A 13,787-nucleotide genomic window follows, 5' to 3' on the forward strand; every position below is an offset into this window, starting at 1 on the left:
AAAATACTTCCCACAGGTATATATATAGAGAGAGATTTTAAAATAATCATACACAACTTTTTAAAAGATTATATGGGGAATACTTATGTAATCAACTCTAACTTTAGCCCTTCACAGCTGTATTATAACTTTATTTAACAACTTAGTAAAAGTCAAAATTGATGGTTCTTAACATTGTATGTTGAGAATACAAAGTGACTAAAAAAGACACATTCTGCCCAATGCTAGTTCTTTCAATATTACCACCAAACTTCTGTGAAAGACTTGTAATGAAAAGAAAGACTAACTGCAACATGGAAGATGATTTTTAAAAAAGTTCATTTGCCAATTTTAACAATCTAGAAAAAAAGAAAGTCTGACTATAATACTTGATGACACAGACATTATGTTTAAGTAGAAAACACAAGAATAAAAAAAGCAATTATCAGAAAATATTGCACAACTTCAGTTGTTTCCTCCAAATTTGCTTTATGTAATTGGGTGGATATAAATTAATAAACAGAAATTTAAGCAAGATACATGTAACAATTTAACAGAACCTGATAATCTAATTTCTTTCAATTTTTCTCAAATTAAGTCTTTCCATCATGGGGCTCATAAGGAAATTTAAGCAACATATGGATACTACAGTTGAATGTCAAATCTTTACAAAGTACTTATGACATACTACATTCCTCTATAATGCAATTATGAATAACCTTCATGACACTGTGTTTTGTATGTAGAAAAGTGTTAGAGTTCAATATTCAACTCAATATAAAATAATAATAAGAAACACTTCTGATGTTAGGTTGAGACCACTTTTCCTTTTGCTAATGAATCATTTTTTTTAGCTGTAATATCACTGAGGTGAACCAATAAGTCACCTTTGAGTACATATGAAAAAATAAACACATGCTAAATGGATAAAACATTACTACTACATCTTTACTAGACCATCTCTACCTCTAACACTTCAGAAGCTTAGAGATTTAAAGTATTCTTACATTAACTGCAAGAAACAAAGGAGAAATTCCTTCTTTTTTGAGATCACAACTATGAAGTCGTATGGTTATACAAATTCTGCGTTTGTGTGCAAAACATAAAATACAATTATCTTTATTCTCCCTGCTTAGTTTTGTCAGTCAGCTAGTAGGATGTGATAGATACCTTTCCAAGAAACAGAGACTGAGATGTGTTTTATATAACTTCAATAACCTCAGCACTACAGTAATAAGAGATGCAGTATCCTTTTGCTATGGTTCAAGACAAGAGGGAAGGAGGTCAGAAGAAAGAGAATAAATCAAAATTTTTACAACTGAGTAACTATTTCTCATTAGGTCTCACCACGGTGCCACCTTCATTTTTACATAAACGTGGTGGCGTAATTCAATCTCAATAAATCAGAATTCTTAATATTTAAAATTTAACTTGATTTTCCATTATCACCATATTAACAACCAAAATAATTAGATAAAACACATAGGAAAGGGTAATATTAAACCCCACTTTAATAGAGGTGGTTTCTTGACACATTAACTTATTTTTTATAGAAAAGGGATAGTGCATCTCAGTTTGCTTACAAGCTAGGAGATCACTTTGAATTCTGCATTTCCTAACTGCAAACAGAATATAGCACTTATAACAGGTTATAAATAAACTGGTTTTCAAGCATAGAGCCAGCCCCAACGATAATAATACACTATTTAAAAAGACCTAAGGCAATGAATTCCATTTCCAATGGAAAAAAAGAACTGTGCAAACAAGCTTAAAACTACTTTTTTGTGTGTGCCAGTGTTATAAAATGTAGCTTTTAATAAAACCTTGACCCAAATGCCAGCAACTTCAGAAAAAAATTTGGGTGGGGAAGGGCAAGAGAAGAAAGTTATTTCATTTAGGAAAAATAACTACTATCTTTTTCCTAATCTTCAATACACACAATTTAAACAAATACAGCTGCTGTAACACTTTACACAATTCCTATGTACTGGAGCAATAACAAGATCTAAATACAATTATATTTTTAAACATTGGGTCAAGGCTTTACATAAAAATACCACCCTACTTTTCCCACTAAGTTTCTAAAATATCACATACTTTTCCCCCCAACATCTGCAGCCATCCAGGAATTTTAAGGAAACTTTTGTGCATGATCTTAATTCCTAATCCCTGGCTCTTTGGGCTCAGTGACAAAAGATCAAAACCACCAAAACGGTGGTTCACTTGAAGTCAGATAAGAGACCCTGGCTCAATTAGTCTCATAGGATGAAAGCAGTGCTGCATCAACTGGCTCCATGCAGGAGGGGCACGTGAAGGATCTCATCAACCAGTCATCTATACAGTCCAGGTGATAGATGTGCATGCACGGCAGAAATCGAATTGGGTCCCCATAAACAAAGTCCATCATACAGATCACACACCTGTTGGGAGCAATGGAGAGAAATCAGAAGGCATTTTCAGAAGTGTCCTATTCAGAAAACTCTTTAAATCCCATTAAAGACAGTGTTAATCTGAGTAACATATCAGAATGCTTTGCCTGTCATCTTATCACCAAAGCATGCAAACTCAATTTTTTCCTAATGTTGATCTGTCCACAGTCTCTTATTTCAATCCCCTGAGAATTTGCAGGACTTAGGAGCAATCAACAGAGCAAAGAAATGGATTACATATGTATCAAGTCTACTGCTGTGCTTGTAAACAGCTACATATTATAGCAGATACCTGGAGGAGAATGGGATTATTTTAGGTAGAAAAGCATCAGTTAGATCAACTTTGTTTTCTTGCAATATTTAGTGTAATCCTGGACTAAGACAATTTTCATTTTAATAACTGTAAAACAGAAACACTAACTTCACCCAACTTTGTTTCCTTGTGCTATTTAGAGTAATCCTAGAGTAAGATAATTTTCATTTTAATAACTGTAAAAACAGAAACACTAACTTCAGCCTACTTACTGGGTTGCTGTAAGTTAAAGCTCTCTTCATTAACATTAACTTTCTCTTATTTTATTTTATTTTATTTTACTTTTTGAGACAGAGTTTCAAGTGATTCTCCCACCTCAGCCTCCCAAGTAGATGGGATTACAGGTGCATGCCATCATGCCTGGCTAATTTTCGTTTTAGTAGAGATGAGGTTTCACCATGTTGGCCAGGTTGGTCTCGAACTCCTGGCCTCAAGTGATCCCCCCACCTCAGCCTCCCAAAGTGCTGGGATTACAGGCATGAGCCACTGTGCTCGGTCTGTGAAAATTCTTAATTACTACATAGCATTCTCTTGCTAGTAGCCAGTAATAGAACTATGAAAAAAAATTAAACATTCTCTTGCATTAAGCGAAGTGTTTCAATATATTAAATGCCTGACTTTCTAAAGTGCAGTAGAAAAGGCAAATTTTTCAAAAGCAATCTGAAAATAAAACTTTGAAATGTACAAATTAATTAAAACTTACTCCCGGATCTTTTTTTCTGATCCATCTCTTCCAGGGTCATAAACTCCTTTAGGCAGATGTTGTATAAGGCCTATTCTTTGAGCTATCCTAATTTGTTCCTCTTCAGTCAGCTGAGTTGCTAGCCGAGTCTGGCTAGGTGTTGGGTGGTAGACTGGAACCGGAACTTGTTCCTAAAATATTAAAATATAGAGGACAAGGATTATTTTTTAAAAAGCTTTCGAGGGCTTATTTTTTGGTCAGAGATAGAAGGGAAAGGGGGCCCTGGGAGGGTAGGAAGCTGGGCTAGTGTTTGGCTGTATGACTGTGTTTCACCCTGCCTTAACTTCAGCTACTAGAATAAAACATACACACAACAAAACATTCTCATTCTGCCTAAAGGATATAAACACAGACTTCACTGAACTGGCATGGAATGTTAAATGAACTATTTCCACATGATAAGAGACCAGCCTGGACAACATAGCAAGACCCCATCTCTAAAAATAATTTTAAAAACTTTTTAAATGGACTGGACTATGACAAAAATAAATCTGAAAGTTATCTAAGACTAACTTTCCCCTTTCATAGGACCAAGCTTGCCTACAGTCACTAATTGACAATACTGAAATTAGAATTCTGCTGCTCCTAATCCAACTGATTTTTTACACAACAAAACAATTCATTCAAAGGAATCGTGTGTATAACCCCCACCTTTTTTTGAGATAGGATCTCCCTCTGTTGCCCAGGCTTAAGTGCAGTGGCACAAACACAACTTACTGTAAACTCAACCCCCCGGGCTCAGCAATCCTCCAACCTCAGCCTCCTGAGTAGTGGGGCCACAGGGGTGAGCCATGGTGCCTGGCCTATAATAATATTTAAAACTGAGCAACTCTGATGGAATGAAGCTGGGAAGGGATGAGGCTCCCCATCCCCAAGCCCTCACCTTGGTTACCTTTGGAGAATCCTCAGAATCAACAGAACAGCCTGAAAAACACTACTATCTCAGAAGATGAGATTTTCAGTCTGAAGAATTAAATTGTAAGATTTCAGTCTCAGCTCGGCTACTTACTGTGATTGCTTGGACCAAGTCTCTTAATGTCTTTGAATAAAGCAGATAACAGCACCCACTTTAGAGAACTGATATAATCATGAGATAACAGCTCTGTAAATGCCAATATTTGTAAATTATTCTAACATCTCCCCATCGTCATGATTCTCCCCATCATGATTCTCTGCTTTGCAGACTTTAAGCTAAGTGCTACTGTCCTTGACTTTGGTCCTGGCTTTCTGGCTTCTCTTTGAATACTACAAACTCTTGGCCTCTGTTGTAATCTCTGCCAGCTCTGAGTTCTTCAACCCTTGAATTAGCATTTCCAGTCTAGACTACCTTCCTGAATCTTAGCCTCAGTCCTAGTTGACCAGTTTTGATGAGCTGTCATCCACATGCAAACTGGGAACAAACTGGCTTAAGACTAAGATAATATAAAGGGTCTCGTAAATCCTTGAACCTAACAAACAAAGTAACTAAATTGTTTTAGAGAAAATAAACTCCAACTATGGGTTTTTCAGAGGTTAGATTTCTTCAGTCTTGTGGTTCACATATGTGTAGAGAATACAGAAAGCAGAACACAAAAGGGAAAGTTCTACTTTATGGGGAAACATTAATAAACATTAAAGAAGAAAATAAAAACTATATTTTAATTCATGTTATGAGTATATTTTCTCCTTTGGTATTTTTTTGTTAAAACAAAGGAACCCTCTATATATCTTTTAGATATTTAAAATGATTCAACAATCTAATTTCAGTTTACATGCTTCAGAAAACCATAGAGGAAAGGAAATGACTAAGACCTCCTGATATTTTAAAGATGAATGTGGCCTCACCCTTCTTACCACACATGCCTAATTTTAAATTTTAATTCCCATGATACTTGTTTTAAAATGGCTTGATATCTGAGTTATCAACTGTTTCGTAACTAGACAGCCACTGATTTTCTAGGCAGCAAAATGGAATCTTGATTCAATTGTTGGCTAACAGACACTGAGTGAGTAGAAGATTAGACAGGGGTATAAAAACAACAATTTTAAAAGATGTGATGGCTGGGCATGGTGGCTCATGCTTGTAATCCCACAACTTTGGAAGGCCGAGACAGGCAGATCACCTGAGGTCAGGAGTTCGAGACCAGCCTGGCCAACATGGTGAAACACCATCTCTACTAAAAATACTAAAATTAGCTGGGCATGGTGGTGCACGCCTGTAATCCCAGCTACTCAGTAAGCTGAGGCAAGAGAATTGCTTTAACCCGGGAGGCAGAGGTTGCAGTGAGCCAAGATCTTGCCACTGTACTCTAGCCTGGGCGACAGAGTGAGACTCCATCTTAACAACAAAAAAAGATGTGGATTTGCAGGTCGTTCCCACGATTCCCTAACTGCGGACACTATATGGTTTATGTTCAACACCTGCTTTCCCTCTGAGAATCTGGAATTTTGTCATATGTTAGGCAGTGGGTGCCTAATCAGTACCTGGGGCACTGAGTCTCCAAATGAGTTTCTCTGGCAGAAAACCTTTCATATATGTTGAAGGAATTAAGCATGTCCTGTGTGACTCCACTAGGAGATAACTCTTGGAAGCTTGTGCTTAGTTCCCTTTGGACCAAAGCACCTTTCCCCTTAGCTGATTTTGCTTTGATTCTTTGCTGTAACAAATCATAGATGTGAGTAAGATTATATACTAAGTCCTATGAGTCCTCCTATTGAATCACCAAACCTGGGGACTGTTTTGAGGACCACCAATGCCAGTGCTAGGTTGTGCTCCCACTTTATATTTGCAAAGCTACTGTGTTTCGTCCCCAACTGAAAACAAATGAAAAAAAAACAAAAACTAAAAACTAAATATTTTGATTAGCCTATTTCAGGGCCTAAATATGGACCTAATGACAAAAGGTATACAAACACATCTCACTGCAACCTCCAACTTCTAGGCTCAAGTAATCCTCCCACTGCAGCCTCCCCAGTAGCTGGGATTACAGGTACGCATCACCATGCCCAGCAATTTTTTTGTTTTGGTAGAAACAGTGTCTTGCTGACCAGGCTGACCAAACTCCTGGCCTCAAGCAATCCTCTAGCCTTGGCCTCCCAAAGTGCTGAGATTACAGGTGAGAGCCACTGTGCCCAGGCTATCTGGGTAGTTTGATAAGGGCAGGGGCTATGTCTGTTTTGCTTACCAATGTTTACTACCTACTCAGCACGGTATCTGGCACATAGTTGGGACTCAACATAATTATATAACTGAATAACCTAAATCAAAGCACTTATGTTCGTGTAATATACATTATATACATATTAGAACTTTGTAGATATGCTATGAAAAATTGCTAATGCGCCTGGCACAGTGGCTCATGCCTGTAATCCCTGCAGTTTGAGACCACCCTGGGCAACATGGTGAAACCCCGTCTCTATAAAAGATACAAAAATTAGCCAGAAGTAGTGATGTACACGTGTAGTCCCAGCTACCTGGGGGACTGAGGCAGCAGGATCGCTTGAGCCCAGGAGGTTGAGCTACAGTGAGACGAGATCACACCACTACACTCCAGGCTGGGTGACAAAGTGAAAGAAAAAGAAAAAAGAAAAACTGCTAATGATTTGGATTAAATAACAATAAAACCAAAAAGGAAAACTTGATATAAATTACACCCAACATTCTCCCAAGTGAAAATACCTGGGTTGTTGTCTCTTTCAAAACTCCACCTACCCATCCCACAGGAACTTCAATAGGTCCAAAACCAAACCAAATATACTTCCTTCCACATGCTTCTCAAACTCAGAATTTCTATGCCCCCTATCTAGGTTAATGAACAAAAATGCATAATGGAAAGAGTACAGGCATTCCCTGGAATTTCTGCTCTGGCATTTAATTATGTATGTGGCCTTATGCAAGCTTCTTAATATCTCTGAGCATTAAGGTTCCTCATCAGCATAACAGACAAAATACCTATCTTAATAAAGCATTGGAGGCCAGGTGCAGTCATTCACCTCTGTAATCCCAGCTACTCTGGAGGCTGCGACATGAGAATTGCTTGAATCTGGGAGGCGGAGGTTGCAGTGAGCTGAGATCACGCCACTGCACTCCAGCCTGGCCCACAGAGCTAGACTCCGTTAAAAAAAAAAAAAAAAGTATTGTAAGGAATAAGCAGATAAGTAAAGCACTTACCAAGATAAGGGCTTAATATATGGGCTCTTCTCTAATGACAGCTCTAGTCACTGGAGATAGATATCTCATCCTTCCTGATTCCTCTGACTTCCTCACTTCTCTTTTCCACTAGCATCTACTTAAATGTCTTATACAGTCTTACCTAACTACCATTTCCTCATTGTTGATTAGGAGACACATGGGCTTGCCCTGCGAGTTTAAATTTTAAGATGGAATTCACAGAGAAGCAAATTTCAAATAAATTTAAACAATCTTTTCCTTAATACTTTCTTTAGTTCTCCATATGTCTGCATGCAAAAGAGAGAAAGAGCGAGAATCCAAAGGAAATCATCTGCCTTTAAGAAAAGGAGAAAAGGAATAATTTAAAATTAAAATATGCATTGTGGAAAAATGCAGCAGCATGGAAGGGGGTAGAACAGAAATGGAAGACAGGGTTATAAAATATGCTCAAGCAGGACAGAAGAGAGAGTCTTTTTTTTTTGGAGACAGGGTCTCACTCTGTCACCCAGGCTGGAATGCAGTGGTGCGATCTTGGCTCACTACAACCTCCACCTCCCAGGTTCAAGCAATTCTCCCACCTCAACCTCGAGTAGCTGGAAGTACAGGCACGCGCCACCATGCCCAGATAATTTTTTTATTTTTAGTAGAGACAGGGTTTCACCATGTTGGCCCGGCTGGTCTCAAATCCTGGCCTCAAGTGATCCACCTGCCTCGGCCTCCCAAAGTGTTGGGATTACAGGCGTGATACAGGTGTGAGCCACCGCACCCGGCCAGAAGATAGGGTCAAACATCAAAAACAGCAAGGTCTGATCTGATGAGAAAAATCTCTGAAGCATTCCAGTTGTCTGTTAATATATAAATGAAGCACCTATAAAATGATGGATGTTGTCAAGAATGTATCGGGTCCTAATCTTAGGTGGTTTAAGCGAAGAAAGACACAAAACAGGTGAATGTAAAACGTGTCTGTCTGAAGGGCACTACATTAAAAGTTGGATTCAATTTAGGGAATGTGATACAATTTCAGAAACGAAAACAATGCAGTGGGGAAGTGCCTAAATAATGTGCTGAGGCTGGAAATAGTACAAGTCTGGTTTGTGGTGAAGGAAAAATAAAGTCACTGCTAAAGCACGCAGCTTGTCACCAAAAGCTGTATCTTTTCCTCCAGTAGGAAATAAGAGCCAGCTCTTCTGATCTTTCTCTTTATATCCTTACAAGCTGCTGCTGGCACCACCTTCTTCCCAGCTGCAGTCTCCTACTGGGAAATGTTTTCTCTGAATTTTGCCAGACTTACATTTAAGACCATAAAATGGAGGATTTAGAATAGTTGGTCTCAATGTTCTGATGTTCCATGAAATCTTGACCAAAACAAAAACCCCCAGATTAGCACTGATGCAGTTCCTGAACAATTAGACACAGAGATTTAAAAGCTAGCATCACATCTATCTTCCTGATAAATGTGTGTGTGTATGTGTGTATATATATATATATATATATTTTTTTTTTTTTTTTTTTTTTTGAGATAGGGTCTCATTCTGTTACCTAGGCTAGAGTGCAGTGGCACAATCTTGGCTCACTGCAGCCTTGACGACCCCCCGGGCTCAAGTGATTCTCCCACTTCAGCCTCCTGAGTAGCTGGGACTACAGGCCCATGCTACTACGCCCCGCTAATTAAAAAAATAAATTTTGTAGAGACAGGTTTTCACCATGTTGCCCAGGCTGGTCTAGAATTCCTGGGCTCAAGCAATCCTCCTGCCTTGGCCTCCCAAAATGCTGGGATCCCAGGAGTGAGCAGCCAAGCCCAACCTTAAAAAGCACATCTCAGCATTGAGGAAATACAGTATCACGAAAAGGTGAAAGGCTTCCATTAACTGTAACACCTTAGAGATACAATTCACATTCTATTTCCCTATTTAAAATACACACTTCAATGGTTTCCAGTGTGTTCAGAGCTATGCAACCATCACTTATCAATTTTAGAACATTTTCATTATCCCCAAAAGAAAGTGTACTCATTAACAGTCACTCCCCCAAACTCCCCGGCCCTAGGCTACTACTAACTACTTTGCTTTTTGTCTCTATAGATTTGCCTATTCTGGGCATTTCATAGATAAGCATTACTCAGATGTGTGGGTTTCGTTCCACACCACCCTAATAAAACTGATCACAGATCACCGTAAAAGATATAATGAAAGAGTTTGAAAGCACGAGAATTACCAAATGTAGCAGAGAAAGGAAGTGAGCTGCTGGGAAAATGGTGCCAAAAGAATTGTTTCATGCAGAGCTGCCACAAACCTTCAAGTTGTGTAAACACACACACACACACACACAACCCTGTGAAGTGCAATAAAACAAGTACGCCTGTGTACGGAATCATACTAATATGTGGTCTTTTGTGGCTCGCCTTTCACTTAGCATGTTTTCAAAGTTCACCCATGATGCAGCATGTATCAGAATTGCATTCCTTTTTATCGCTGAATAGTCCACCACCATTTTGTTTAGTCACTGATGGACATGGGTTGTTTCTACTTGTTAGCTACTGTGAATAATACTGTTATGAAAATTCATGTGTAAGTTTAGTTTTTGTACATGTTTTCATTTTATTGGGTATATATACCAATGAATGGAACTCTGCAAAACCTTTTGTAGAACTGCCAAGCTTTTCCAAAGCACCTGCACCATCTTACAATCCCATCCAGAGCTGTACTGGTAAGTGATAGTTGTGTAACTCTGAACACAATGGAAATCAATGAAGTGTGCATTTTAAAAAGGGAAATAGAATGTTCCAGTTTCTCTACAGCATTGCTTAAACTTATCTTTTTTATTATAACCATTCAAGTGGATAAGACGTGGTATCTCATTGTGATTCTGATTTGCCCTCTCTAACAGCAAATTATCTTTTTGTTATCTCCTGGACACAAGTCCCTTATCAGACCAATGATTTATAAGTATTTTCTTCGAGAGGCTGAGGCAGGCAGATCACCTGAGGTCAGGAGTTCAAGACCAGCCTGGCCAACATGGTGAAACCTTGTCTCTACTAAAAATACAAAAAAAAAAAAAAATTAGCAGGGGGTGGTAGTGCACACCTGTAATCCCAACTACTTGGGAGGCTGAGGCACAAGAATTGCTTGAACCTGGGAGGTGGCGTTGCAATAAGCCAAGATTGTGCTGCTGCATTCCAGTCTAGACAAAAGAGGGAGACTCTGTCTCAAACAAACAAAAAAAGCCTAAATATTTTCTTGCATCCTATGGGTTATCTTTTCACTTTCTTGATGTTCTTTGAAGAACAAATTTTAAATTTTAATGAAATTCAACTTTGGTTACTTTTACTTTCAGTATCCTAAGAAATCTGTCAAACCCAAGGTCATGAGCACTTGCTCCTATATTTTCTAAGAAGTTTATAAAGTTTTAGCTCTTACATTTAGGTGTATGAACCATTCTGAGTTAATTTTTGCATATAGTAAGAAAGGGGCCCAACTTCACTTAATTATGTAGTTATATGTAGGTGTCCCAGCATCATCCGTTAAAAATTGTTTTGGGGCCAAGTGCAGTGGCTCACACCCGTAATCCCAGCCTGGGCAACATGGCGAAACCCCATCCCTACAAAAATTAGCCAGGAGTGGTGGTACATGCCTGTAGCCTCAGCTACTCGGGAGGCCAAGGCGGGTGGATCACCTGAGGCCAGGAGTTCGAGACCAGCCTGGCCAACATAGTGAAACTCCATCTCTACTAAAAATAGAAAAAATTAGCTGGGGGTGGTGGTATGTGCCTGTAATCCCAGCTACTCGGGAGTCTGAGGCAGGAGAATCGCTTGAACCGGAGAGACGGAGGTTGCTGTGAGCCGAGACTGCTGGGATTACAGGCATGAGCCACAGCGACAAGCATGAAATTTTTATTTAAAAATCTTATCACAGGCTGAGCATGGTGGCGGGCGCCTGTAGTCCCAGCTACTCGGGAGGCTGAGGCAGGAGAATGGTGTGAACCCGGAAGGCAGAGCTTGCAGTAAGCTGAGATCATGCCACTGCACTCCAGCCTGGGCAACAGAGCAAGACTCCGTCTCAAGAAAAAAAAAAAAATCTTATCACAGACAGGGTGTGGTGGGAGGCTGAGGCAGGAGAATCACTTGAACCTGGGAGGCGGAGGTTGCAGTGAGCTGAGATCGTGCCACTGCACTCCATCCTGGGCAACAGAGCAAGACTCCATATATATATGGGCCCATTTCGTGCTGCAAATCTTAATTATGTCTGACAATTTACCTAAATATTGCAACAGCAAAATTCAACTGAATTACAATACCACATACCTATCAGAACTCTGTGACTCAGAGTTCAGAACTCTCAAAAGGCTTTGTGGTTTCTGGCAGCAATGACAGGAGCTCACTCTGGGATTGCCTCTCACGGATTCTTAAAACTTTTTTTTGCCATGGAAACCTTATGCAGTCCAATGAAAGCTATTTCAGATAACGTTTTTGAATAAAACACATAAGATTACTACGGAAATCAATCACACTGAAAGCAGTTCTATCCCTGACCTTAAAGGGGTCTGTGGATCTCAATTTTAGTACTCCTCAATCTAAAGATTACTTTGAGATTAAGAACTTAGATCTTACAGAGATCATTAAAACGTGTTTTAAGGGAGAAACATTTTTGAGAAACAAAATCTAGGGATGAGAAAAAAGTCCAGATAATTAAACACAGAGGAGGTGGTGAGGTATATGTGAAAAAGGAATGATAAGCTTACATCAACATTAAAGGTTCTTTCTTTCAATTCTCATGTGCATGTGAATTTCCCGCTAAAACTGACTTTATTAAGCAAATTTGTTCCAAACTTTAAAAAATTTTTTAACTTAAAAAAATATAAAGTACCTATGTGTCTAAACCCCAGAATAGTTTATTCACAAGTGAAAATGCAACTTTACTCAACTGCCACTGCCTCTGGGATCTCTCTATTGGGAGTTGCTAGAAAATACTGTGATGAGCTTGAGTAGTATCTGGTTTTCCAACATGCCAAATGATTAGAAGTACGAAGAGGTACTTTAAGGGCAGACACACCAACAGCAGATGAAGAACTGACAATGAGGGAAAAAAAAATCAATAAAAAGTAGGTGTAAGAATCCAAGAATCCAAAAGCCTAACAGCTTTCACCTACTAACACAATTGTCCTATATAATTCAAGACTCTGGATGCACTATTCTGTTACCTCCAGGGTATGATAAACGTATCTAATAATAATTTTGAATCAGTAAGATAAAATGACAATGTGCTCAGAAGTCATTTCAGTGATTTCTGGGGAAGGGAGTGAAGTTGAAAAGGGAGAAGGTGTGAAAGTTTAAAAGAGGGCCAGGTTGAGAATCAGTCTCAGAATGAAAACACCCAAAACTGAATATTAATGCTTTGCAAAAACACACCCTAAAAAATTTTAATTAAAGACAGACAAACAGACATGAACCTATTTAGAAAATCCCAAGGACTCTAACCAAAACCTCCTAAAATGAATTCAGCAAGGTTGCAGGTTAAAAGAACACACATAAATCAATTGTATTTGTAAATACCAGCAATGAACTGGAAGCCAAAATAAAAAGTTTGAACACCATTTATGATACCAAAAAACTGAAATGTTTAAAGGTATAAATTTATCTTGTGCAGGATCCGTATGTTAAAAACTAATTCACAAAAAAATTAACATATCAACAATGGGCCTCAGCCAATTAACTAAACTTACAAACTCCTAATTCATAGGACCTAACTAACACCACCTTGCAAACAGGGGTACATCATAAAAATCTAAACAATCCACAAATCTTTAATGTATGGTTTACTAGTTCTTGACGGTAATATCATTTCTGCTTTTAGGGGCTTTTAAGACTACAACTATTGACGGCCTTGAATTGCTACATAAAATTAAAAGCACAAAGAGAATGGGATAAGCTTAGTGTTTCTGAAATCTTTCTAACGTCTTCTCCTACATATGCTATTTGATCATGAACTTATTAACTCTTTGACAACAGAAAATATTCAATTACTGATTGACTTAAACTTGACCTACACTCCTCACCAATCTTTAATTCACTGAAGTGCTTTAGAAAAGAACAGGAAAAGGTTTCTCTTACTTAAAAAGATTTGTTCCAGTGGTGGTATGATAATCATTGCTTTCATGACCAAAAATCAAAACATTATT

General features: G+C 38.5%; 1 protein-coding gene across 1 annotated transcript in view; it reads right to left on the bottom strand.

The window, feature by feature from the left end:
* Window positions 1-301: 301 nt before the first annotated feature.
* RNF11 (ring finger protein 11) overlaps window positions 302-13,787 on the bottom strand; it is a 36,833-nt gene continuing 23,347 nt past the window's right edge. Inside the window, exons 2-3 of the mRNA XM_054500709.2 lie at window positions 3,425-3,594; window positions 302-2,399 (exon numbers count right to left, since the gene is read on the bottom strand). Coding sequence (XP_054356684.1) covers window positions 2,228-2,399; window positions 3,425-3,594 — 342 coding nt within the window. The 3' untranslated portion in view covers window positions 302-2,227. The remainder of the gene's footprint in view (window positions 2,400-3,424; window positions 3,595-13,787) is intronic.

This window comes from Pongo pygmaeus, chromosome 1, assembly GCF_028885625.2.
Source record: "Pongo pygmaeus isolate AG05252 chromosome 1, NHGRI_mPonPyg2-v2.0_pri, whole genome shotgun sequence".
Lineage (NCBI taxonomy): Eukaryota > Metazoa > Chordata > Mammalia > Primates > Hominidae > Pongo > Pongo pygmaeus.